Raw genomic sequence first — 27,772 nt, forward strand, 5'->3', positions numbered from 1 at the left:
TACAGGTGATAATATCTGTATATCCTTAACCTGTGAATGTTTATACCTTTTAAGGAATACATAGTGTAAGTATTTATATACAGTATTGCAGAGGGTTTATATTTTTCTCTGAAATCAGGACTTCAGCATGGAGGTGAGTTCTTGTTAGGAAGGTCACACGTGGTGACATCTTTTGATGGTGTTATTTCATTTGCTTCCACTTGTACACACATGTAGGATTCTTTTAGAAGGATTATACCTTCAGTTTAATTACAGCTGCATTGCTTTTAATAGCATACTTATGTGGTGTAGGTCTGTTGATTATTTTTGACATCTGCCCTAATTAAGTCAGTTTGATTTTCTGGGAATTGAAGCAGCGCTCAGTAGCGTAACTGAACCTCAAGGAGGAGGGAGGGGAGAATCTTACCCTGTGTGAAATGACCTTTGATAGCTACTGGACACAGAATGAATATGTCATGCCTCAGCAATGAATTAGATATGGACACAGACTAGGAACTGATTTGCTGAGAACGTGTGAAACCCTACAAGGGTTCAACATCTGCGGTTCACTTGGTGTTTGGTAAAGGGATGGCTGTGCGTTCTTGAAGTTCTCTAACACAAATAGTAATCTAGAATACAACCGCACTGTGAAATTCCAATATGTGATTGTTGATGTCCTATTGGGATTTCAGAAAACGGCTGGAACCGTAAAGCGAGTGGTGTTTGACTTGGTATTAATAGAACACTTTTCAACATCTTGTCATGCCGTGCCAGGGAGCCCTTTAATTATGAATGCTTTAAGAATTTTGTTCAAGTTTTTATAGAAACTTAGTGAAATGTTCCTCTTCTGTTCAATTGTGCCTAACTATTGAGTGCTAAGTATGTTCTTTTTATAGATCTAAATTATAGACTCTTTTAAAAAGGGGATGCAACTTTAGTTTCAGAGAAATCTGAACATTTTCTGCAACACCTTTTGGGCTGCAAGAGCGACCAGGAGCCTAAGTGAGGGAGCCAGGGGCTCCTTGCACAAAGAGGGGGGGTGTGAGAGATGGTGTTGTCCCTAGGAAGAAGGCCATCTTCCCTTCAGGCTGGTGATGTAGGGAGGGACTCAGGAAACCAACTGGGCCCTGGCTCCTGTTCCAGGATGGTTGGCTATGCTTTATCTCTGTGGTCTCCATGGTCTTGTCAAGGGTGTAGGGGATATACAGCTCTAGGCTCTGGGGGAAACAGGGAGGCAAATTATTCTTAACCCTTAATATTAAAGGAAGAGCCCTGCTGAGAGCATCATTAAACGTCACACTTTTCTAAAGAATGTTGCTGTTTAGTCTGGAGCATAAGGTACATCAGATGAAATCAGGGCACACATACAGAGACTCATATACATGTACACACTTCATCCAGTAAGCAGGATACACACACACACACACACTTATTAAACAGGAAGGATCAATAGGGGGGTGTTTGGCTCAGTGGTTCAACCCTGTTTGGGATGACTGTATCTCTTATCAGAGCGCCTGTCTTGAGTCCCAGCTCCTCGGTTGCATATCCAGCTTTCTGCTCATGTGGATCCTGAGAAGCAGCAGGTGATGACTCAAGGACTTGTGTGTTGCTGCCACCCATGTTGGAGACCCTGGTGGATTTCAGGGATCCTGGCTGCAGCCTGGCACAGCCCTGGCTGTTGCAGGCGTTTGGGGCGTGTATCAGCAGAAGGAAGATTCTCTTTCCCTGTCTTTCCCCATCTTTCCTCCAGTCGCTCTGCCTTTTAAATAAAATGAAAATAGATATAAAAATATCTAAAAGGCATCTAGCTATATCAGCTTGACTGTCATCTATCATTTCATCTGTGTGTGTCTTTAAAGATTTATTTCTTTGTTTATTTGAAAAGCAGAGTGATAGAAGGGGATACACATATGCACACACTTGCGTGTGAGAGAGAAAGAGAGAGAGAGAGAGAGAGAGAGAGAGAGAGAGAGAGAGAGATCTTCCATCCACTGGTTCACTTCCCAAATGGTTGAAATGGCTGGGGCTGGACCAGGCTGCAGGCAGGAGCCTGGAACTCCATCCAGGTCTTCCATGTGGGAGGCAGGGGCCTAAGCACTTGGGCTGTCTTCCACTGCTTTCCCAGGAGCGAATGGAGAGAGCTGGATTGTAAGCAGAGCTGTCAGGGCTCAACACTGGCCCCTCATCTGTTTTTTATATTCTCCAGGCGTTGCTGCCCCCAGGAGGACAGAATTCCATTTTACATAAACAGTTGTGCAGTGTACCTATGGCACTAAAATTTCATGGGAGACGATTAGGAAAGAAGTATCTAAAGAAGCTCCTGGGGGATTAATGATGTAAAAATGGTTGAGAAACATGTATTTAGACACATACCTTTTCTACACTTTAACAGTTCTGAAATGAAGATGGATCTTAAAATTGATAGCATGTCATACCTTAATTTTTTCTTACTTAGTGGAATTTAATGGTGTGTATCACCATTAGGCAGTGTGATGGTATCTTAGACTGGCTGAAATATCAGGTATTTTTCAAAGAATTGGGCATATCAGAGAAGATTTTATTTTTTACCTGTGAAAGCTGATGAAGGGCCCCCTCAAAAGCAGAAGATTCTTAAATATATTAAAAATGAAGCCATCCAAATTTCCCCTCATTCTTTTTTTTAAAGATTAATTTATTTGAAAGGCAGAGCTCCAAAGAGAGAGAGAGAGAGAGAGAGAGATATCCTCTGTGCACTGGTTTAACCCCACAGGGGCTGGGACAGAACCAGGCTGAAGCCAGGAGCCTGAAACCTCATTCAGGTCTCGCATGAGGGTGGCAGGGGCCCAAGCACTTGGGCCATCTTCACTGCCTTCCCAGGTGAATCAGCAGAGAGCTGGGACAGAAGCCAATCAGCCAGGACTTGAACCTGAGCTCATAGGGGATGCTGGTATTGCAGGTGGTGGCTAAACTCACTGTGCCACAATGCCAGCCCCACTGTCACTCTTTTTCTAACTACATATTTTATGGGTGAAATCAACATTGTACCGGTTGTCCATGTCAGAGGTATCCATTATCTTTACCTGTTGCTGTGACCCAGTCAGAACGCATTTCTCATGAGCTCTTCAGATGGCTGCATCCCAGCCCCTTTGGCTGTTCTTGCTTTTCCACATCTTCCTTCCACCTCCTGTGCCTCTGTCCGTTCCAGTCCTGGTGTCTGCTGCTGCCAGATCCATCTACTTTAATTATGTCACCTTCTTGTCCCCAAACATATGGATGCCTCATTTTGCCCTTTCCATTGGTTAAAGAAAAATACAGATGCTTGCCTGCTGGCAGCTGCAGGCTGATTAGCTGTTGATAAAGCACTGCATTTGAACCCAGTGCAGTTTCTGGGTGGGGTTGGACTTCAGTGTTTTTGTGGGTACATTTGCTATACTTTGTATTTCTTCTTTTTCTCTCTTCCAGCTGGTCTTGGAAGAACAGGGACATTGATAGCCTGTTATGTCATGAAACACTACAGGTTTACACACGCTGAAATAATTGCTTGGATCAGAATATGCCGGCCAGGTTCCATTATAGGACCCCAACAGCACTTCTTGGAAGAGTAAGTATATTGTCTTCATGCTCTCTGCCTCTTATTCTTCTTGGTTGTGGACGGTGTCAAGTCTGTGGTTATAAGATGGCTACGTCGTTACAGAAGTCTGCCCTTCAAGTAGAATATTGTTGCTTTGACAGCTAATGCATTCTAACTTTGTACCTTTTATATATCTTAGATCAGGTGAGAGTGAGAAGAAAATCACAGAGCCATCTCTGCCTACCCTTTTTTCTGTCATTTTCTCTGTGTGATCTTGGCTACAGTGCAATTTTCTTATGTCATCCCACTTGGCACTTTTCATTCTTTTCTTTTGTTTGCATGTCTAAAAGAAGACTTTAAGAAAAAAAAAAAAACCACCACAATTAGGGTCACTCAGTGATTTTGGTAAGATTGCTCTTCTCCTGACAAATAACTGAACTGCTAGCATAGTGACAGTTTACAAATTCACCCAAGAAGTTTCCAAGGAAGGAAAAAGAAGACACAGAGTTTAGCCCTGGCCATGCCACTGCCTTTATGACCATTATTTTAGAAGAATACTTGTAAATTCATTTATTCGCTCATACATCAATTCACCTACTTGTTCATTTAACATTCTGCCATCCCCACCCCATGAAGTGCAGAGATTTAACCCCTAAGGATATGGGTCTTTCTGGTCCACTTGTGTTTTCCTTAAAGTGGTAGAACTTACCATCAGTTTACTCATTAGTAAGACAAGAAGATGAAATTAGCATTAGTTGATCCAGATCCAACTCTAAAATGTTATCAATTAGTGATTTACTGAAATAGATTTTTTTCCTTTCTATGCTGAGATGGCTCTGTTTTGAATATCAATGTTTTATTCCTTTCCAATTCAAATCATGTTAGGTTGGTAAGAACTAAATGATCATGAATTTCAGAGAATGATGTCGTATGTAAGCTCTCGGCATCTGAAATGATAAGGAAAGTTTGATGTCGAAAAAGAAATTGTTCCTGGGGCTAGCTCTTTAAGATCCAGCCGTTAGGAGTTGGAAGAATGTTCATTTGACAGGTGTCTCTTGAATATTCACCTTGCACCAGGCACTGCTTGGTGCAGTGCACAAGTGAGGAGATGTAGCTGAGAATGCCGCCGCCCAGGTCACCTGTGTCCTCAGGGGTTCAGACACCACAACCTTCCCACTTCATGGCTGCATGTGCTTTCCTACCTCTCGTTTGTACCTCTTCTCTCTGCGTTTCTCAGAATAATAGTAAAATAAATTAAGGCCAGGAGGCACAGGCACTCTAGGTTGATGACAAGTGTCATTTATGGACACTTCAGTTGGAAGAACTAGGGACTCTCCTTTGTTGTGAGTTGACATTATGGCTTGTCAAGGGTCGGCCCGTGGAAAATGAGGTGCAGGAATGCCTCACGTGTGTAACTACCATATTAGCATAGGCATTATAGTGCTTAGATTAGAGCCTTCCTGAAGGCAGGGTCTTTTTTTTTTTTCTCTTAGGCACTATACCTTTTGTATGTTGCAGTGTTTCTTATAAAACTTGCATGGAAAAATGACTGTGTTAACCACAGACTTTCCCAGGCTTTCTCAGATGTAGGGTACTTCTAAGTGGCATCAGAAGTAGTATTTTACTTGACTTTTTACTCTTATTCTTTCCTTCTCTTTATCTCCTTCTCACATTTTTAAAAAAAAGATTATTTTAAAAGCAGAGTTACAGAGAGGGAAGAAAAGAGAGAAAGAGAAACGCCCTTTCATCTGCTGGTTCACTCCCCAGATGGCTGCAACAGTCAAGGCTGAGCCAGACTGACACCAGGACCGTGGAACTCCATCTAGATCTCCCACATGGGTGGCAGAGACCCCAAGCATTTGGGCCATCTTCCTCTGCCTTCCCAGGCAGATTAGTAGGGAGCTGGATTTAAAGTGGAGCAGCCAGGACTCAAACCAACACCATATGGGATGCTGGCATCACAGGTGGCAACTTAACCTTCTGTGCCATTTTTGTCTTCACGTAGTCATTGGGAGAAGTCAAGGTGCATTGGTGACACTTGTTTGTCCACAGATATTAATTGGTTGCTCACTCTGGGCCAGGCAGTGTTCTTGGCCCTGGAATGCAGCTGTGAACCTGGCAGTTGGCATTCTTGCTCTCAGAGTACTTACTTCTCTTGTGGAAGGAGCTTGCAATCATTGAGCATATACATTTATATACTGGATGATTCCTGATGGTGGTACATGCTGTGAAGATGGGATAGAGGCTGGTGTGGGGCGTGACTGATGGTGGTGAGACCACTCCAGGTTACATAGTCAAGGGAACTTTTTCAAAGAGAGAAGAGACCTGCTGGGGAGAAGGAGCCACTTCTGTCAAAATCAGAATAGTGTCCTTTGCAGAGGGCACACAAAGGCCCTGAGGTGGGGGGGAGACTTAGCATTTGAAGTCCATAAAGAAAGGTAGCGTGGATGGAATTTAATAAGCCTGAAGTGGGAGGGTTGAGATATAAGCTTGGTGATCTGTCATGAAGTGAATTCACTGTGTAACCTCCCCTAAATAAAAAAATAGAACATTGCTAGCACCCAGAATCCCTTGCCTGTCCTCTTATATTTGCTACCAGTGCTGTCAAAGTGACTGTTATCTTTCTTCTGACACCATAGATGGGTGTTGCCTATTTCTGAGCCTTGTATAAATGGAACCACACAATATCTGTGTCTAACTGCTTTTATTATGCATTATCTTTGCTATTGTGTGTAGAAATAGCTTGTTCATTTTCATTGCTCTTATGTCCTATTGTTTGAAGACATGAGAAAACTTTGCAAAGTTTGTGCAAATGGAATTAAAAGATGGGCATATTTTGGTGCAAAAAAATTTGAAATCCATGCATATGAGGGTTTTGAAAATGGTGTGCTCATTTGGCCTGGTGGTTAAGTCACTGGTTGGGACACCTGCACCCTATATTGGAGTGAGTGGGTTTGAATACTTCCACTGTCAAGGGATATTTAGGCTGTTTCTTGGTTTTGCTATTTATGTGTCTTTTGCTATACTTACCTGTTGGTTGTATACTTGTGAGTAGAACTGTGGTTATTTGTATGTTTGCCACAGTAGGTGCACCTGTTTGCATTCTCATCAGCAGTGACTTTTTAAGCCTTTTACTTTCAAGCCTTTGGATTTTGATTGTAGTGGTAATATGCTTTGTAGTTTAATTTGCCTTTCCCTATGACTAATGGGTTGAATATCTTTTAATTTTTAATGACCATTTATCTATTCTCTTTTATGAAGTATCTTTTCATGTCTCTTATACATTTTTCCGATTAAACTGCCTTTTTCTTGTTGATTTGTAGGCATCTAAATGTTCTTGATACAAGTACAGTATCCATCATGTGTAATGCAAGGTTATTATTCTACTTTCATGCTATGCATTTTCATTCTCTTAATAGTGTTTTTTGATGGACAGACTTAAAATTTCAGTGCAGTCCAGTTTCATCGATCTTTTCTTTATGGCTAATGCTTTCTATGTGCTATTGAAGATATCTTTATTAACTCCAGAGTGTGGATATATTATTTTATGTTATCTTCCAGAAACTGTATTGATTTTTCTATTGGATTTAGATCCATTCATCAGGGATTGCTTAAAAATATCTTAGCAGATGAATTGGGAACTATTTCCTTCTCTATCTTTTAAAGAATGTATATAAGATGGTATTATGGGAATTGAAGAATTGGGTGGACAGTGTCAAACGAGGTATAGGTTAGATACTGAGGGACCGGGAGAGTCAGTTGTATTATGTGACAGAGGTAATCCAGATACATGGCCACGACTGAAATTCCCTTAGAGCTAAGTAGGTCATCAGTGGAGACTGGGAATATTGGCCACCAGGTGGTTTTCTATCTGGCAGTTTCTGGGAGGATGGTGGCCAAGGGGATGACATTCCCAGGTGGGTAGGCAGGGGACTGTGTAGTGTCTGGGTGATGTCAGCTCCACTGTGTGGTGGTGCTGGGGCTTGCTGGAGTAGTGCCGGTCACAGGAGTCTCAGCCACTGTGGTGGCTCAGTGCTATGTTCATTGTCTTCCCTGGCATGCCTTTTTCCTTTTCTTCTTATTATTTTAAAGATTTATTTATTTATTTGAAAGGCAGAGTTACAGAGAGAGAGAGAGGGACAGAGAGAAAGGTCTTCCTTCCGTTGGTTCACTCCCCAAATGCCCGCCACGGCTGGCGCTGTGCCGATCTGAAGCCAGGAGCCAGGTGCTTCTTCTTGGTCTCCCTTGTGGGTGCAGGGGCCCAAGCACTTGGGCCATCCTCCACTGCCCTCCCAGGCCACAGCAGAGAGGTGGACTGGAAGAGGAGCAACCGGGACTAGAACCTGGCGCCCACATAGGATACTGGCACTTTAGGCCAGGGCTTTAACCCGCTGCACCACAATGCTGCTTTAGTGACACATCTGATCTTTGACTTTACTGTTGCAATTGTCTGTTGGTTTCAAGTTTTTCCCAGCAGCCTTGAGTTTACCTGTCCATGTCACACATGCTACCTTTAAGGTCGTCTCACCGGTGGCAAGAATCCCCCTTTTCTCCCTTTTGCCCTTCCTCCGTGTTTTCCTTCCTTCTACAAATACTTGCTGAAAACCACACTGTGTTAGGTAGTGTTCTAAGGCACCTGGGAAGTGGCAGTAAAACGAAGAAACTAATTTGTGACCTGTTGGGTTTGAGAGAGAGGGGAGGGAGTGTTAACAGACAGATGTATGAAGTGCAAAGTCTCTCTGATGTTGGCAGCTGCTATGTGGATAAAGAAGCAGAGTAGTATAGGAGGGGAGTAGAAGGTAGATTTAAATAGGTGCTGTTGAGTGGGCTCAGTGAAAATGCGTTGAGCAAAGGTGTTGAGAAGTGAGAGTGTAAATATTGTGGCTAATTTTTAAAACAATTTCTGATTACTTTTATTTTTTCTCCTTTTAAAGCAATAAAAATTACATACATTAGTGGGATATAACATGGTGTTTTGAAATATATATATATATATATATATCCCTCTATTGCGGAATGGTTAAATCATGCTAATTAGCATATTCATTACCTTACATATTTATCATTTACTTGAGGTGAGAGCACCTAAAAATCTACTCAGCAACTTTTTTTTTTTTTTTTTGACAGGCAGAGTTAGACAGTGAGAGAGAGAGAAAGAGAGAGAGTTATAGACAGTGAGAGAAAGAGAGAAAGGCCTTCCTTCTGTTGGTTCACTCCCCTAATGGACACCAGCCGATCTAAAGCCAAGAGCCAGGTGCTTCCTCCTGGTCTCCCATGCGGGTGCAGGGCCCAAGCACTTGGGCCATCCTCCACTGCACTCCTGGGCCACAGCAGAGAGCTGGACTGGAAGAGGAGCAACCGGGACAGAATCCAGCACCCCAACGGGGACTAGAACCCGGGGTGCCGGTGCCGCAGGTGGAGGGTTAGCCTAGTGAACCACAGTGCTGGCCCAACTCTAAGCAACTTTTAAGTATATGATACATGGCTTATAATTTCAGTCACTGCGTTGTACACTAGATCTCTCTCTCTCTTTTTAAAGAGTTATTTATTTATTTGAAAGTCAGAGTTACACAGAGAGAAGGAGAGAGAGAGGTCTTCCATCTGTTGGTTCACTCCACAATTGGCTGCAATGGCCAAAGCCGCACGGATCTGAAGCCAGGAGCCAGGAGCTTCTTCCAGGTCTCCACTATAGGTGCAGGGGCCCAAGGACTTGGGCCATCTTCTACTGCTTTCCCACGCCATAGCAGAGAGCTGCATCAGAAGTGGAGCAGCTGGGTCTCGAGCTGGCACCCATATTGGGTGCCGGCACTGCATGTGGCAGCTTTACCCATTACACCACAGTGCTGGCACCAACTAGATCTCTTGAACTTATTTCTCTGACTGAAATTTATATTTGTGACCATTGCCCTGATCCCCTTCCCAAACCTGCTTCCCCTAGCCTCTGGTAATCAGCTTTATATCCTCCTCCTCCTCTTCTTCTTTTTTTTTTTTTTTGACAGGCGGAGTTAGACAGTGAGAGAGAAAGAGAGAGAGTTATAGACAGTGAGAGAGAGACAGAGAGAAAAGTCTTCCCTCTGTTGGTTCATTCCCCCAATGGCCGCTATGGCCAGCACTGCGCCGATCCGAACCCAGGAGCTATATTCTCTACTTCTATCACCAGCTCTTTTAGATTATCTGTACTCAAGTAAGCAAGATCATATGGTATTTGTCTTTCTGTTCTTGGCTGGTTTCTTTGACCATAATGGTTCATTTAGCAAAATGATTCATCCATGTGGTTGCAGATGACAGAATTTCCCTTTTTTAAGAGCTCTTTTTATTTTCTATTTATTTTTTAAGTATTTTTATCAACTTGAAGGGCAGAGTGATGGAGAGGGAGGAGGAGGAGGAGGAGGAAAGCGAGGGGGAGGGGGAGGAGGAAAGGGAGAGAGAGGGAGAGGGAGACTTCCATCTGTTGGTTCAATCTCTAAATTACTACAACAGTCAGGGCTGGGCCAGGCCAAAGCCAGAATCCTTGAACTCCATCCAGGTCTCCAACATGCATGTCAAGGACTCAGGCTCTTGAACCATCATCCACTGCCTCCTAGGATGCATTACTAGGGAGCCAGATTGGAAGCAGAAGTGCCAGGATTTGAACTGATGCTCTGAGACATCCCAAGTGATGACTTTAACCTGCTGTGCTACAATGCCTGCTCCTCTATTTTTTTTAAAAGCTGAATAGTATTTCATTATGTATACCACATTTTCTTTATGTGTTCACCCAGTCTTTGATGGATGCTTGAATGCATTCCATCTTGACTGTTGCAAGGAATGCTGCAGGGAACTTGGAAGTGTAGCTATCTCTTCAACATACCACTTTGATTTCTTTTAGAAATATACCTAATAGTGGGATCGCTGGATCATATGGTAGCTTTAACAATTTTTTTTAGGAAGCTTCATACTGTTTTTCACAATGGTTATATTAATCTGTATTCCTCAAATGGGTAATTTGGAGAAGATGGTTATGGTTTTCTATTGAGGGAACAACAGGTGCTGAAGTTCGGCTTCAGAATGTGCTGGGAGCCTCTGTGACTACATGGGAGAGCCATGAGTGATGAGGTCAGAAGGTAGCGGTGTCAGATCACTCAATTTTCTAGGCCTTGCAAGGCTTTTAGCTTTTCTTTTGGAGAGATGAAAAGTCAGTGGAGTGTTTTGAGCAGGGGAGTGATATGATCTGACATATATAATCTATCTGTAAAATTTTGACATAATTATAGATTCACATGCAGTTTAAAGAAGTCATACAGTTGAACTCATAGACATTGAGAGTAGAATTGTCATTATAGAAGGCTGGGGAGAGTAGAGGAGAGGAAAGGGGAAATGTTGGTCAATAGGTAGCAAGTTATCATTAGAAAGGATAATTAGTTCTCGTGTTCTATCACATGATTGGGTGATTGTAGATAATAATAGCATACTGTATATTTAAAAAAATCTAGGAGAAAAGATTTCAAATGCTTTTTTTTTTTTTTTTTGGACAGGCAGAGTGGATAGTGAGAGAGAGAGACAGAGAGAAAGGTCTTCCTTTTTGCCGTTGGTTCACCCTCCAATGGCCGCTGCGGACGGCGCATCTCGCTGAAGCCAGGTGCTTCTCCTGGTCTCCCATGTGGGTGCAAGGCCCAAGCACTTGGGCCATCCTCCACTGCCTTCCCGGGCCATAGCAGAGAGCTGGCCTGGAAGAGGGGCAACCGGGATAGAATCCGGTGCCCCAACCGGGACTAGAACGGGTGTGCCGGCGCCTCAAGGCGGAGGATTAGCCTGTTAAGCCACGGCGCCGGCCTCAAATGCTTTTCACCACAAAGAAACAATGTTTGAGGAGGAGATATATATGCTTGCCTTATTGTATACACAATGCATATATGTATCCAAACATCACATGGTACCCACTATACCTCAGAAATACATAAAATTTTATGTGTCAGTTAAAAAAGAAATAATATAGACAGATCCCATGTACCCTTTACCCCCTCCTCTTAAATGCTAACATGTTATAACTATAGTGTGATTCCACAGCCAGGATACAGTCAAGACATAGAACATTCTAATCACAAGGATGCTATAATGCTTTTTTATAGCCACATGTACTTCCCTTCCATCCCTGATCCTTTAATTCCTGGTAACTGCTAATCTGTTCTCCCTCTATGTATTTTGTCATCTGAAGAATGTTAAATAGCTAGTCATGGAGTGTATAACCTTTGAGCTTGGTGTTTTTCCCTCTGTGTAGTTCTCTGGAGGCTCATCAAGGTTGTTGTATGTACCAACAGCATGTTCCTTTCATGGCTGAGTGGTATTCTAAAGCCAGGATGTATCATGATTTGTTCACCATTCACTTGTTGAGGAATATCTGTGTTGTTAATAGGTTTTGGCTATACACACTGTATTTGTGTATAGGTTTTTTTGTGGACATAAATTTTCATCTCTGTGGACTAAGTACCCAAGGGTGTAATGATCAAATGCTACTAGTCCAGTTTTAATTGTCAAACTATTTCCAGAGTGGCTGGTGCCATTTTACATTCTCAGCAGCAATGTATGAGTGACCAAGTTTGGTACAGAGTTTTCACCATTTAGTGGTGTTATTATTTGATTTTTAAACCATTTTAATAATTATATAATGATCTGGTGGTTTTAATGTGTATTTCACTAAAAACAATAATACTAAACAATTTTTCATGTAATTATTTACGATTCATATATTGTTAATGTGCAAATTTTTGCATATTTTTCAGTTTGATTCTTTATTACTGATTTTTCAGAATTTATTAATGTACTCTAGATATTAATCTTTCATCTAATTAATAGTTCCAAATATTTGCTTTCAGTATGTAACTTGTCTTCGTTCTCTTACTAGGATGGGGTTTATTTCTTTTTTCAAAATTTTTTCTTTGCTTGTAGTTTTTAGTATTTTGACCATATGTATTGGTACCAATAACTTTGGAATTATCTCTTTAAAAATTTTATTTCATTTATTTGAAAGATGGAGTGACAGAGACAGTGAGAATGAGCAGGAAAAGCAGGAAAAAGTTCCCCCATCTGGTGGTTAACTCCCCAGATGTCTGCAACAGTCAGAGCAGAGCTGGACCCTGCTTAAGCCAGGGGCTGGTAACTCCGTCCATTTCTCTCATGTGAGTTGCAGGGACCCAACTACCTGAGCCAATGCCTGCTGCCTCCCAGGATGCTCACTAGCAGGAAGCTAGAATTATAGTGGAGCTGGGACTCAAACCTAGGTACTTCCATATGGGATGCGGGTATCCCAAGTGTCGTCTAAACCACTGTGCCGAACACCTGTCATGGGGTAGTCTTGTCTGCCTTCTCTCCTCTCCTCTCCTCTCCTCAGCTGTTATTTCCTTAAATATATTTTCAGCCTGGTTCTCTTTCTCATCTCCTTCTGGAACTCCATTGACATTGAATATTAGATCTTCTGTTAGAGTTTTTCAAGGTCTCTGAGGCTCTGTCCATGATTGTATTTCTAGTCTGTCTCTTGCTTCTTCACACTGGGTGATTTCGATTGTTTTGCCCTTCAGTACACTGATTCTTTCCTCTCCCCTTTCCATTCTGTTTAGCCCAGTGGCTGGACTTTACATTTTTATTTTTGTGTTTTTCCATTTTTTTTTAAAATTTTTGACAGGCAGAGTGGACAGTGAGAGAGAGAGACAGAGAGAAAGGTCTTCCATTTGCCATTGGTTCACCCTCCAATGGACGCCGCGGCCAGTGCGCTGCGACCGGCGTACCGTGCTGATCCAATGGCAGGAGCCAGATGCTTATCCTGGTCTCCCATGGGGGGTGCAGGGCCCAAGTACTTGGGCCATCCTCCACTGCCCTCCCGGGCCACAGCAGAGAGCTGGCCTGGAAGAGGGGCAACCGGGACAGAATCCAGCGCCCCGACCGGGACTAGAACCCGGTGTGCCGGCGCCGCTAGGTGGAGGATTAGCCTATTGAGCCGCAGCGCCGGCGTGTTTTTCCATTTTAAAGTGTCCATTTGCTTTCTCTTTGTATCTTATTCTTTACTGAAATTAATTTTAAAAAAGATTTATTTCTTTATTTGAAAGGCAGAGTTACAGAGGGAGAGGGAGGGGGAGAGAGTAAGAGAGGGAGAGAGGGGGGAAGAGAGAGAGAGAGAGAGAGGGAGAGAGAGGGAGAGAGAGAGAGTCTCCCATGTGGGTGCAGAGGCTCAAGGACTTGGGCCATCTTACACTGCTTTCCCAGGCCATTATCAGGGAGCTGGATCAGAAGTGGAGCAGCCTGGACTTGAACTGGCACCCATATGGGTCAGCTCTGCAAGCAGGGGCTTAACCCTCTACGCCACAATGTCAGCCTTTTAGTGAAACTTTCTATTTTGTCAGGTTCATATGTGTTTGTGATTGTTGAAGCATTTGTATCATGGCTACTTAAAATTTTGTATTTATTTAATTTGAGAGGAAGGGAGAATGGGCTGGGGATGGAGCAAGGGAGGGAGGAAGAGAGACTGACTTAACTTTTGCTGGTTCACTCCCCAAATACATGGGATTCAGGAACCTAATCCAGATTTCCCATGTGGGTAGCAGGGACCCACCCACTTGAGCCATCACCTGCTATCTCTCAGGGTCTGTATCAGCAGGAAGCTGGCATTAACACCGGAGCTGAGCTTGAACCCAGGCACTGTGATATCGGATATGGGTGTCCCAGGCAAGTATCCTAACTACTGTATGAAGCACTCACCCTGGAATCTTTGTCAGATAACTCTAACATCTCTGTCATCTGGTATTGGTGTTTACTGTTTGCCCATTTTCATTCTGTCAGTGTCAGAAAATGTCAACCTGGACATTCTCCTTGTGTGTCATGAGACTCAACCTTCCCGAAACTCTGTTGTACCTGATTTCTTACATTGCTTCTGCAGGAGAAGGCAGTGAGGTGGAGACAGAAGTCTAAGTTTCCCATCAGCCTCTATTGATACCCAAGGTCAAGGAGTTTCTTGTTAATGTGGGGGGGAGGTGGGAGTTGTAGCTTCCTCATGTGGTCATCACTGACCCCACAGTGGGGCGGCCTTGTTAGTGAAGGGAGGTGGTGGAAGTCTCCACTCTCCCCTAGGACTTTTCTGGCCAGCAGAGGAGAGACTTCTCCTACTGTTGGGGTGGGAATCCAGGCTCCACAGTTAATATCTTAGAGGGAAGTGGGGTCAGGACTAGGTGGCCCCATTCCTTGGTTCCTCACTTGGCCGCCTTTGACACCTCCCAGTCAGGGAGGCTGGGAATTGAGCTTGGCAGGGTTAGAAATATGGGCTGCCCTCTCAGCTTTTGTTGGCTGCATGGGATAGGGTTACTGCTACTTGCTGTGGAGTCTGGCTAGAGTAGAACAGTTACTGTCTGAAAGTGTTCTGTCTTACTGGGATACCCTTTTCCTGGTCCTTGGATTGGAGGGAAAGAGCAAAGTTCTGTTGTGTTTTTTTTTAATTCTATTTTGTTGGCTTTTCTGGATCACTGCCCTATTCAGCCCTGAGACAGAGATGTGTGTAGGCAAAAAGAAAGCCCAGGAGCTCACTGCCATGGTGTTACATGGGTCTCAGGGTTCCTAGCCACTCTGCCTTCCTCTGTTTTCTCAGCTTCTTCTGATATTTTTTCTATAAATAACATACAGGATTTAAAATTTTACACAGAGGGATGAATAGGGGAAAAGGTACATGTACTTCTGAGAAATGGCATTATTGCCTTACATTTTAAGATAATTAGTCTGGGATGTTCACCTTGGATCTACTGTCGTAGGTGGAATAATGTCTCCCCCAGTACATGCGCGTTATCATCCCTGGGAAAAGGGGACTTTGCAGTAATGATTAAATTAGGATTTTAATGTGGAGGAGGTTCTTCTGGATTGTTTGAGGGGCATAATATAATCACAGGGCCCTAAAAGAGGAGAAGGCCAAGAGATGACAGAGATTGGACTGATACACTTTGAGGATGGATGATGGGGCTCGAAACAAAGAATAGGAGCAGCCAAGGAAACAGATTCCCCCTCAGAGACCTTAAGAGCTGACTCTGCCTACCCCTTGATTTTAGCCCCTTAAAATTAATTCCAAACTTCCTGCCTGCAGAACTGCAAGAGAATAAACATGTTTTCATTTATACCACTCATTTGGCAGTGCTTAAAAATAACGTGTGGTAATTTTTCACAGTCTGAAGCTAATACATCTGCTTCCTGTGCATAGTAAATATGTACAGTAGACTGTGAGGGTCCTAATGACGAACGTGGATATTCTGATCATCTTCTTTTATTCATCATCCTTTCTAATTTGGAGTATTTGATGTAGGGGAGCCGTGTGATCCAAGTGTTATTTAAGGAAGATTGGGCTACAGCAGAGTGTAAGATGGATTGGGTGGACGGGGGTCGGAATCAGAGGGGCTGGAACGAGACTAGTGTAATCTGTCTTAGGGAGACAGGGCCTCAGCGCAGGGGATAGGAGTCGGGCAGGAGAGTGAGAGATGGGTACCAGGGCCATTTCAAGGAAAAAAAAATGCCAGGCTTTGAAGACTACTAATGATACGAAAGATGAAGGGTGTGAAGTCAATGGTGACGCAAAAGCATGAATAAGTAATGCTCCCTAAGAAAGAAATGAGAGTGTAAGGAAGTTTTCTGTTAGATTTGCATCTGTCAGCAGTGACTGATCACAGTGAAGGGACTGTGTTCCTTTCAGAGGTGAAAAAGCCAATCAGAGCTTTTTAGGTAATGTTCATTCTAAATCTGTGACCGTAGATCAGTTGATTTATCCTATCCTGCTCATCTCTGAATGTCCAGGTGCCTGATTTCTGTGTCTTAAACTAACATTCCTCCTATGCTATTGACAATAATAGAGCTGGTTGTTAGCATCCTCGTGAGCTGTGGATGAGTTTCTATATTGGCAGATCCACACTTCTCCTTTGTTATGGTCTGATGCTTTATATTTGAACTTTTCTAGGATATAAATAAAGCTGCTTTTATGCCAAACAACCATCAGGTGTTTTTCTTCTACTTACAGCCGAAGTTCTTAAGCTGAAAATGCTATTCTGAACCCCAAATCAACCGTCCTTGAGGTTCTTAACATGAGGCATAAATACATCATTTTTGTTGTTGAGCCAACTCTGAACTCCTTCTCACATGTAGAGTTATAAAGGGGGAGGGTGTCAGGCTACCTTTAAAATTTGGTTGATTCTATTTATTGGACGTTCACTGTGTGATCCTTTGCTGACCTCTGAATCATGTACCATTAGAACATTCCTTTAATGTAAAGGGCATAAAGGATATTGGGCTCTCGTGGGAACTAAGAGCTCACAGAGATCCTTCACTTAGGGGCCCCCTATCATATTTTAAGTTTTCCTCCGAGAACTCTGTTAAAGTCTAAATCTGCACACTGCAAGTTGGAGCTTCTGTTTTTTTCTTCTTCTTCTTCTTTTTTTTTTTTTATTTTATTTGACAGGTAGAGCTATAGACAGTAAGAGAGAGACAGAGAGAAAGGTCTTCCTTCCGCTGGTTCACTCCCCTCATGGCTGCTGTAGCTGGTGCTGCGCCAACCCGAAGCCAGGAGCCAGGTGCTTCCTCCCGGTCTCCCATGCGGGTTCAGGGCCCAAGCACTTGAGCCATCCTCCACTGCCTTCCCGGGCCATAGCAGAGAGCTGGACTGGAAGAGGAGCAACCGAGACTAGTACCTGGCTCCCCAACAGGGACTAGAACCCGGGGTGCCGGCGCCACAGGCGGAGGATTGGAGCTTCTGTTTTGAATGAAGTTAATTTTTTAAAGAAGCAGCAATTTTGAGGGTGTACTTTTTTTCATTTAAAATTTATTTATTTATTTTTATTTGTTTGAAACACACACACACAGAGAAAGAGAGAGTCAGAGAAAGAGAGAGACAAGGACAGGGACAAAGTTTTTTTTTTTTTTTTTTTTTTTTTTTAAGATTTACTTATTTATTTAAAAGGCAGAGTTACACAGAGAGCAGCGAAGTGAGAGAGAAAGAAATCTTCCAGCTGCTGGTTCATTTCAGTCCTGGGCTGGCCCAGGCTGAAGCCAGGAACTCCATCCAGGTTTCCCCATGTGGGTGGAAGGATCCCAAGCTCTTGGGCCGTCTGATGCTGCTTTCCCAGGTGCATTAGCAGGGAGCTGGATGGGAAAGTGGAGCAGCTGGGACTTGAACCGGCTCTTACATGGGATGCCAGCATCGCAGGCAGTGTCTTAATCCGCTGTGCTACAATGCTGGCTGGCCCCACGGCAGAATTCTTCCATCCACTGGTTCAGTGCAACTGCCTGCAGCAACCAAGTCTGGGGCAGGCCAAATTCAGGAGCCTGAAACTCCATCCATGTTTCCCAGGTGGATGACAGAGACCCAAGTACTTTGAGCCATCATTGCTGCCTCCCAGGGTGTGCATTAGCAGGAAATGGGATCCGAAGCAGAGCTGGTACTCAAACACAGGCACTCCAGTATGGGATGCAGATGTCCTAGGTGCATCAAAACTCCTATGCCAAATGCCTGCCCAGCTTTTTCATTCTTAAATCTATAAATAAAAATTCCCCATTCTGTGATATTTCATCAACTTCCAGTCATGTTAAATAGTTTCCAGAATTCTAACTTGGTTGTAAGCCTTTCTTTGTCTTCAGTTCTTCTCAAACATCTGAGTGCATGAGAATCATTCTGGGGGTCTTGTTAAATGCAATTTCTTTTTTTTTTTTTTTTTTTGGACAGGCAGAGTGGACAGTGAGAGAGAGAGAGACAGAGAGAAAGGTCTTCCTTTGCCGTTGGTTCACCCTCCAATGGCCGCCGCGGTTGGCGCGCTGCGGCCGGCGCACCGCGCTGATCCGATGGCAGGAGCCAGGTGCTTCTCCTGGTCTCCCATGGGGTGCAGGGCCCAAGCACTTGGGCCATCCTCCACTGCACTCCCTGGCCACAGCAGAGAGCTGGCCTGGAAGAGGGGCAACCGGGACAGGATCGGTGCCCCGACCGGGACTAGAACCCGGTGTGCCGGCGCCGCAAGGCGGAGGATTAGCCTAGTGAGCCACGGCGCCGGCCTAAATGCAATTTCTAAGTAAGCAGGTCTTGGGTAGGAATTTGCATTTCTTTTTTAAAATTTTTATTTATTTGAGAGGCAAAGTTGAAGAGAGTGAGGGAAGAAGAGAGAGGGAGAGAGAATGAGAGAGATGGGGGGGAGAATCAGTCTTCCATTTGCTGATTTATTCCCCAAATGGCCACAGTGGCTGGGGGTGGGTCAGGCTGAAGCCAGGAGCCAGGAGCTTCTTCTGGGTCTCCCAGGTGGGTGCAGGGGCCCAAGGACTTGGACCATCTTTCACTGCTTTCTCAGGCACACTAGCAGGGAGCTGAATTGGAAGTGGAGCAGTTGGGACTCCAACCAATGCCTATATGGGATGCTGGCACCACAGGCAGCGGCTTAACACAGTGCTGGCCCCAGAGATTTTCATTTCTTTTTTTTTTTTTTTTTTTTTTTAATTTTTTTGACAGGCAGAGTTGACAGAGAGAGAGAGAGAGAGAGAGAGAGACAGAGAGGAAGGTCTTCCTTTACCGTTGGTTCACCCTCCAGTGGCCGCTGCAGCCGGCGCACCGCGCTGATCTGAAGGCAGGAGCCAGGTGCTTCTCCTGGTCTCCATGTGGGTGCAGGGCCCAAGGACTTGGGGCATCCTCCACTGCCTTCCCGGGCCACAGCAGAGAGCTGGCCTGGAAGAGGAGTGACCGGGACAGAATCTGGCGCCCCGACTAGGACTAGAACCCCGGGTGCCAGCGCCGCAGGAGGAGGATTAGCCTATTGAGCCAAGGCGCCAGCCAGAGATTTTCATTTCTGATAGTGCCCCCAGGTAATGTGGGGCTTCTAGTCCTTTTTTATTTTGTTTTGTTTTGTTTTTTATTTATTTCTTTTTTTTTAATTTAAGGTAAGCAAATTTCATGTATTTCATATATACAGATTTAGGAACATAGTGATACTTCTCACCTTACCCTCCCTCCCACCCATGCCCCTATCCTTGCTTGTCCTTCCTCTCTTATTCCCTCTCTTAATTTTTACAAAGATCTATTCAGTTTACTTTATACTTAAAAGTTTAGTCTTACACTAAGTCAAGAGTTAAACAAATAGTAAGAAGAGAAAAACACTGTTCCCCAACAGTAGAGACAAGGGCTGTAAACAATCATCAAATCTTAAAATGTGAATTTCATTCCTATACATTACATTTTTGGTACTCTATTTTGTTACCCCAGATCAGGGAAAACATATGATATTTGTCTTTTTGGGACTGGCTTATTTCACTAGGTATAATGTTTTCCAGTTGCATCCATGTTGTTGTAAAAGACAAGATCTCATTATTCTTTATGACTGAGTAGTATTCCAGAGTGTATGTATCCTACAGTTTCTTTATCCAGTTAACGGGCATCTGGGCTGAGTCCACATCTTAGCTATTGTGAATTGAGCTGCAGTAAACTTGGGGGTACAGATCATTCTTTCATATGCTGATTTAATTCCCTTTGAGTAAATTTCCAGGTGTGGGATTGCTAGGTCATATGGTAAATCTGTTTTTAGATTTCTGAGGTATCTCTGTACTGTCTTCCACAATGGCTGTGCTAGTTTATATTCCCACCAACAGTGGATTAGGGTACCTTTTCCCCCCACGTCCTGGCCAGTATTTATTGTTTGTTGATTTCTGTATGACAGCCATTCTAACTGTGGTAAAGTAAGACCTCATTGTGGTGTAGTGGGTAAAGCTGCAGCCCTTGATGCCAGAATCCCAAATGGGCTCCAGTTCATGTCCTGGCTGCTGCTCCTTGAACCATATTCAGTAACAAAGGGATTTTGGTTCATTTTTACTCTATAGATATTAACTTAAAATTTTTTTATTTACATAAACAGAACAGATTTCATGTATTTCATATACACATTTTTTTTAAAAAAATTATTTATTTGATAGATAGAGTTAGACAGTGAGAAAGACAGAGAGAAAGGTCTTCCTTCCATTGGTTCACCCCCCAAATGGCTGCTACGGCCGGAGCTACACCAATCTGAAGCCAGGAGCCAGGTGCTTCCTCCTGGTCTCCCATGCGGTGCAGGGCCCAAGCACTTGGGCCATCCTTCACTGCCTTCCCGGGCCACAGCAGAAAGCTGGACTGGAAGGGGGCAACCGGGACAGAATCCGGCGCCCATATGGGATGCTGGCACTGCAGGCGGAGGATTAACCAAGTAAGCCACGGCGCCGGCTTCTCATATACACAGTTTTAAGAGCGTAATGATACTTCCCACCTTCCCTCCCTCACTCCCATCCTCCCCCCTCCTTCCTTTCTTACTTTTCTTTTCATTTTTATAATGACATACTTTCGGTTTATTTTATAATCACAACCTTAACTCTCCACCAAATAAAGAATTCAACAAGTAATAATAAGAAGAACCACTGTTCCCCAAGAGTATAGAAAAAGCTATAAACCAAAATCAAATCTCCAAATGTCAATTTTGTTCATATACATTACATTAACTTATGCTGCATCTCAATTTGGTGCTTAGAACATTTGGTAAATTTCATGGTTAGGTTGAGCTAAATCAGAAATCAATAATTTAACCAATTCATGCATTTTATTTCTGGAAATTACCAAAAGTAAGATGGCGAAACTCTGTTTAGGAAATAGAAACATGTATTAAAAAGTCTTCTCAACTCACAGAGATCCTTTACACATGGGGCCGATAATGATGTTGTTTTAGTTTTAGCTGAGATTGGATATTTAAAAAAGATATATGCTGTAGGTCAAGGAATATGAATTAACATTTTTTATAATCCATTTTAAGGACTAAAAAATTTTTTCCCTAAAGTAAAAGTTAAAATCTGAAATAGTATATAAATCAGAATTTAACAGTAGAAAATACTGTGATTAGTTAGAATTACAGGCGTATTGTAGAGATTTGAGTTTGTGCTTTTATTGAAAGTGACATTTTTACAGTAACATTTGCAGAATTTCTAGAATTTTCTGGTTTTCTTTTCAATATTTATATCTGATTCATTTTTTGACTCTTAGTTAACATGGAAACAATGTTTCCATGCCAGCTGGGGTTGGCATTGTGGTGCAGTGGGTAAGCTGCTGCTTTCTTTTTTTTGTTGTTTTTCAAGATTTGCTTATTATTTTAAGATTTATTTATTTATTTTGAAAGAGATACAGAGAGAGGGGGAGAAACAGAGAGAGAGAGAGATCTTCCATCTGCTGGCTAACTCCCCAGATGGCTGCCAACAGTCAGCACTGGGCCAGGCCAAGGCCAGGAGCCTCATCCAGGTCTCCCTTGTGGGTGACAGGGGCCCAAACACTGGGACCATCTTCCATTGCTTTTCCCAGGCCATAAGCAGAGTTCTGGATGGGAAGTGGAGCATGTGGGACATGAACTGGCCCCCATATGGGATTCTGGTATTGCTTTACCTGCTAGTGTTGTATTTCTAAGGTTCATCCATATTGCAACATGTATCAGAATCTCATTCCTTTCTGAGGCTGAATAATATCCTATGGTGTGGATATACTAAAGTTCATTTATTCATTCTTTTGTGGAACCTTGGGTTGTTCCCGCATTTTGGCCTCTGTGAATAATGTATCCATGAACATTGGTGCATGAGTATCTGATTTTTAAATAATTTAAAAATATGTACTTATTTTTCTGAAAGGCAGAGTTACAGAAAGAGAGAGAGAGAGAGAGAGAGAGAGAGAGAGAAAGAGAGAGAGATATCTTCCATCTGCTGGTTCACTTTCCAAATGGCCACAAAAGCCAGTGCTTGGCCAGACTGAAGCCAACGGTGTCAGGAGCTTCATCCATGTTTCCCTCATGGTTGCAGGAACCTGAGGACTTGGGCCATATTCAGCTGCTTTCCCAGGCACATTAGCAGAGAGCTGGGTCAGAACTGGAGCAGCCGTACAAGAGACAGTGCCCATGTGGGATGCTGGCATTGCAGGAGGTAGTTTAACCCACTACTCTGCAACTCTGGCTCTAAATAAATTTTTTTTAACTTTTATTTAATAAATATAAACTTCCAAAGCACAGCTTTTGGATTACAGTCGCTTTTCTCCACTATAACTTTCCTCCCACCCGCAACCTTCCCATCTCCCACTTTCTCTCCCATTCCATTCACATCATGATTCATTTTCAATTATCTTTATATACAGAAGATCAATTTAGTATATATTAAGTAAAGATTTCAACAGTTTTCACCCACACTGAAACACAAAGTGTAAAGTACTGTTCGAGTACTAGTTACAGCATTAATTCACATAGTACAACACATTAAGGACAGAGATCCTACATGGGGAGTAAGTGCACAGTGACTTCTGTTGTTGACTTAACAATTGACACTCTTGTTTATGGCATCAGTAATCACTCTAGGCTCTAGTCATGAGTTTCCAAGGCTATGGAAGCCTTTTGAGTTTGCCGACTTCAATCTTATTTAGACAAGGTCATAGTCAAATTAGAAGTTCACTGCTCCCTTCAGAGAAAGGTACCTCCTTCTTTGATGGCCCTGTTCTTTCCACTGGGATCTCACTTGCAGAGATCTTTCATTTAGGTCCTCTTTTTTTATTTTTATTTTTTTGCCAGAGTGTCTTGGCTTTCCATGCCTAAAATACTCTCATGGGCTCTTCAGCCAGATCCAGATGCCTTAAGGGCTGATTCTGAGGCCAGAGTGCTGTTTAGGACATCTGCCATTCTATGAGTCTGCTGTGTATCCTGCTTCCTATGTTGGATTGTTCTCTTCTTCTTAATTCTGTCAGTTAGTATACACTAGTCTTGTTTATGTGATCCCTTTGACTCTTAATCCTTTCATTATGATCAATTGTGAACTGAAATTGATCACTTTTACTAGTGAGATGGCATTGGTACATGCCACCTTGATGGTTATCCTTGGATTGGAATCCCCTGGCACGTTTCTAACTCTACCATTTGGAGCAAGTCCAATTGAGCATGTCCCAAACTGTACATCTCCCTATCTTATGCCCACTCTTATTCTAAATAAATTTTTAATAACAACAATTATACATATTTATGGGCTACGGTGTGACATTTCAGTACATCTATATGTTGTATACTGATCCAAACCTGGTATTAACAGTTCCCCTTTTCTGACATTCCTTTATGAATGGAGGCTGAGCACTTCTTTCTAATTTTGTTCAGATAATATGTACTAGGTTGTTGTGAACTAAGGTCTCCCCCATGCCATGTCACACTAAGAACTTATTCTTCCATCTAACTCTGATTTGGTACCCGTTATCCAAATTCCCTGAACCTCCATGAATCACCATTCAGTGTTCAGATTACCTTTTTTTTTTTTTTTTCATTTCAACTTCCACATATGAAGGAGAACATGGCTGCAACTGTTGGAGTCGAGACAGGCTGAAGCCAGGAGCCAGGGACTCCACTGGGATCTCCCACATGGGTGGTAGGGACCCAAGTTACATGTACCCGCCTCTGCTGCTTTCCCGAATGCATTAGCAGGAAGCTGGATCAGAAGCTCAGAGTAGCTGGGACTTGAGCTGGCAATCTGATATAGGCTGTTGGAGTCAAAGGCGGCAGCTTAACTCCCTGTGCCACAATGCCAACCCCTGCCCAATTCTTTAAGCCAGGATGTACTATGTTATTATGTATTATAGAAACCGAAGTGCTGTACTTCTGTTTCCATAATAGCCCTTGGGATGTTAGAATAGGAGGTAGGTAACACAGAACAGATTGGTATTCAAGCCATAGCTAGAGAAGTCCCAGGCTAAGCTAGAAAGTTGGTTGAATTTTTATGCGAAATGACTGAACAGTAGCATTGGATAGACATTGGGTCAGGTTGGGTTGTCCCAGAAAAAAAAAAAAATACAAACCTGTCCCAGGGTTTAAGAGTGATGAAGCTGAAGAGTTAGGATGGTGTAGGATCAGGATTAGGCTGGAAGTGAGGTAGAATCCGCTGCCCAACAACTTCCATTGTGTTTTGGACTGGAAACCTGTATATAATTATAATAATGCAACTGATTGAAATTCATTAGTGGAATATTAAAAACATATTAACAAAAATTGTGAAGGCTGTATATCAGAATTGACTCAAATTTAAAACCCATAATGAAGCAAGTTATTTAGTTATTTTCCTGTGCTCCAGACCTGGCTAGCCAAATTTGGTTATCTCAGGGCCAGAACATGGCTAAAAACAGCCCTGGATACACCCCTGCACAAGGCTGTGTTGAAATCAAGAGACATTTCCTTTCATTTCAAAGCAACTGTCCTGTTAGCAGAGGGTCAGCAATTTCTTCCTGTCTTGGAGACACACTACATCATTGCAGTTTTACTTTGAGCTGACATAGCTTCAAAAGATTAGATTTTTAAATGCGAAATACTTAAAAATACATGTTTTACTTCTTTTATTTGAGATGAGGCTTTTAAGGCGTAAGAGACACCACAATAAAAGCTCTTGGGGTTTTCATTGTCAATAAAAAGGTGTTTGCATGAAGTGCTGCTTTTCTCAAAAACATTTGCGTACTGCATCGCTTAGCAACACACACATCGGCTTTGACACCTTATTCATCGTTAGTATTCATGTTCAAATAAAGTCTTTCCAAAGAAGGGACAGAAGCTTTTCAGCTGAGCAAGTGAAAGTTGTCTCTTCGTCATTTTTATCTTTAGGTTGGTAGCACCCTCAAGTTTCATTTTGTAATTTATTTTGGAATTGGACATTTTTTCAATTTCACCTTTTAGGTCCTTCTTCTCTGCGTTTTTCTACTTCATGTTTTTTTTTTCTATTATTATTATTATTCCTTGAGACCCTTACATGGTATTCCTTTCATTTTTTTTTGTTAAAGATTTATTTATTTATTGGAAAGGCAGACTTACAGAGAGACAGAGGCAGACAGAGAGAGAGAGAGAGAGAGAGAGACAGAGACAGAGAAAGAGAGAGAGAGAGAGACAGAGAGATATCCTCCATCCACTGGCTCGCTTCCCAAATGTCCACAACTGGAGCTGGGCTGATCTGAAGCCAGGAACCAGGGTCTTCTTCCGGGTTTCCCATGTGGTTACAGGGACCCAAGGACTTGGGCCATCCCTATGCTGCTTTTCCAGGAGCATTAGCAGGAAGCTGGATCGCAAGTGGAGCAGCCAGGACTTGAACTGGCACCCCTATGGGATGCAGCACTGCAGGCAGTGGCTTTACCTGCTGTGCCACAGTGCTGGCCCTTCCTTTTGTTTTGGGGATAAAATTTATATTCCTTAGCCTGGCATGTAGGACCCATTATAAGCTGTTTTTTTGCCTCCTTTTCTCATATGCTCTGCTTCAGACGAGCCAAAAGAACCTACTTCCCAAGCAGGCATTGTTTTATAGCTACTCTTACCTGTTGCCACATGTAAGTCTGTCACTGGCTTTTTAGCAGCCACATAGTATTGCACAGAATGGATCTACTGTAATCTGATGAGCTGCATTTCCATTTGGATGCAAATAATGCTGCAGGAAACATTTTTGTATTTTGCACACAGTTTGTATTTTTGTAGGATGATACCTAAATGTAGAATTGCATCATTGAAGGGATTGCCCATGTACACTTTTTCAGTGATTTCAAGATTAATCTTTTCTTGAAGACATTCAGCAGTATTTAACCATAAGCAATAATGTTCAGATTTGAGAGTAAACTTGGCTTACAAGGAGATGGACTCCTTTCCCAAGGGCCTAATGAGACCTTCAGGGAGGGTTTGATGTTGCTGTTATTCTCCCTGTTTTAACTTCTATTTTGTGTAATACATAGGACCTCTTTGAGAGAAATTAATACTTGGCTTCCTAGATATTTTAAGAAAGAAATCTGTGTACTTGTTGATTCATGTCCATGACAATGTTTTTATTTCATTGGATGTTGATATTCTTTCTGATGAAGCACAATGGATTTACTTTTAATTCTATACTGTACAGTTTGGTGTGGAATAGAAATAAACTTATTCTATGGGGATAATTTACCTTAAATTTATTGAGATAAAAAAATCAAATTTATTCAATAAAAATAGAAACCCAAGATTATTTTGTTTACATATTTTAAGTTCTCTTCTTAAAGCATTGAAAAAAGTTATGACTGTACCTTATTGAATAAGAGAAAGCTTAAGACAAACTTCATTCATGCTTTCTTTTCCCAAAGAAAAATTTGATGGAGGCTACAATAAAGCCTGGCTTTTGGAATATAAGAGTGGATTTCTATAGTTATGTGTTGAGGGCTTTTCACGGGGCCACACACAGGAGGTGTTTACTACGTTTTGGGTAATGTGTCTGTTTGGCTCTAGTTCTTTCACACTCATTTTCAAGTCCAGTTCATTCCAGCTGTGTTTATAAACAGACATACCAAACTTCTATTTGAGAAATACTTACAGATTTCACATCCATGTTTAAGAGACACACGAGCTCAAGGTTTTTATTGCTGTAGAATGTATACAACTGATAACCTCAACAGTCAACCTGTGTAGGGTCACATAGACAGATATTGGAAGGTTGGTATTTGTATTTCTATGGAAATTTGATTATTTTGGCAATTTGAAAGTGACATTTTGTTTTACTGTGATATTTCATAATCTTTCTAGTCTGATCTATGAATGTTTATCTGTTTATTTTTTCATTTTAAGCATTTTACTTTTGAGGAGATGATGGCACTTTATTGTAGAGTTTATTTTGTTTTCTCTCTTTTTTTTACAGAAAACAAGCATCATTGTGGGTCCAAGGAGACATTTTCCGATCCAAACTGAAAAACAGACCTTCCAGTGAAGGAAGTATTAATAAAATCCTTTCTAGCTTGGATGATATGTCTATTGGTGGAAACTTATCTAAAATACAAAACATGGAAAGGTTTGGAGAGGTGAGTTTCCCTAGGGAGAATCCATCTCCTTCAGAGTAATGTCCCGTGATGTCACCCAGTTGCACATGTATCATGCAGCAGTGTCTTCCTGTAGGATGCTGACAGTACCAAATTTTTAGGTATGCAGTCATCCACCTATAACATATGAAGCAGAGCAAAGAAGCCAGTTATCCTAAAAAGGAAAGAAGCTGTAATTTAAGGAGTACAATTATTTGTAAGGAGACTGTTCTGGTATGGAGAATATTTACAGAAAGGAAATAGAGAAGCACATTTTCAACTTGAAAACTGAAAAAAGAATCAAGAAGAAAAAAAATTCATTTGACGTAGAAGTAGTATATATGGTAAATGATACGTGAAAACCTCAAATTTGTGTTGATTTCTAAAAAGTGTTTGCAGGGTTGAAA

The 27,772-nt window shown here is 42.3% G+C and overlaps 1 protein-coding gene across 4 annotated transcripts in view; it reads left to right on the top strand.

Moving 5' to 3' along the window:
• The window catches only part of CDC14A (cell division cycle 14A), a 183,159-nt gene that overhangs the window by 116,298 nt on the left and 39,089 nt on the right, over positions 1 to 27,772 (top strand). For all 4 annotated transcript variants that reach the window (XM_062191828.1, XM_062191826.1, XM_062191830.1 and 1 more), the window contains exons 10-11: positions 3,421 to 3,559; positions 27,209 to 27,368. In XM_062191828.1, coding sequence (XP_062047812.1) covers positions 3,421 to 3,559; positions 27,209 to 27,368 — 299 coding nt within the window. The remainder of the gene's footprint in view (positions 1 to 3,420; positions 3,560 to 27,208; positions 27,369 to 27,772) is intronic.

Source organism: Lepus europaeus, chromosome 5 (genome assembly GCF_033115175.1).
Source record: "Lepus europaeus isolate LE1 chromosome 5, mLepTim1.pri, whole genome shotgun sequence".
Classification (NCBI taxonomy): Eukaryota; Metazoa; Chordata; class Mammalia; order Lagomorpha; family Leporidae; genus Lepus; species Lepus europaeus.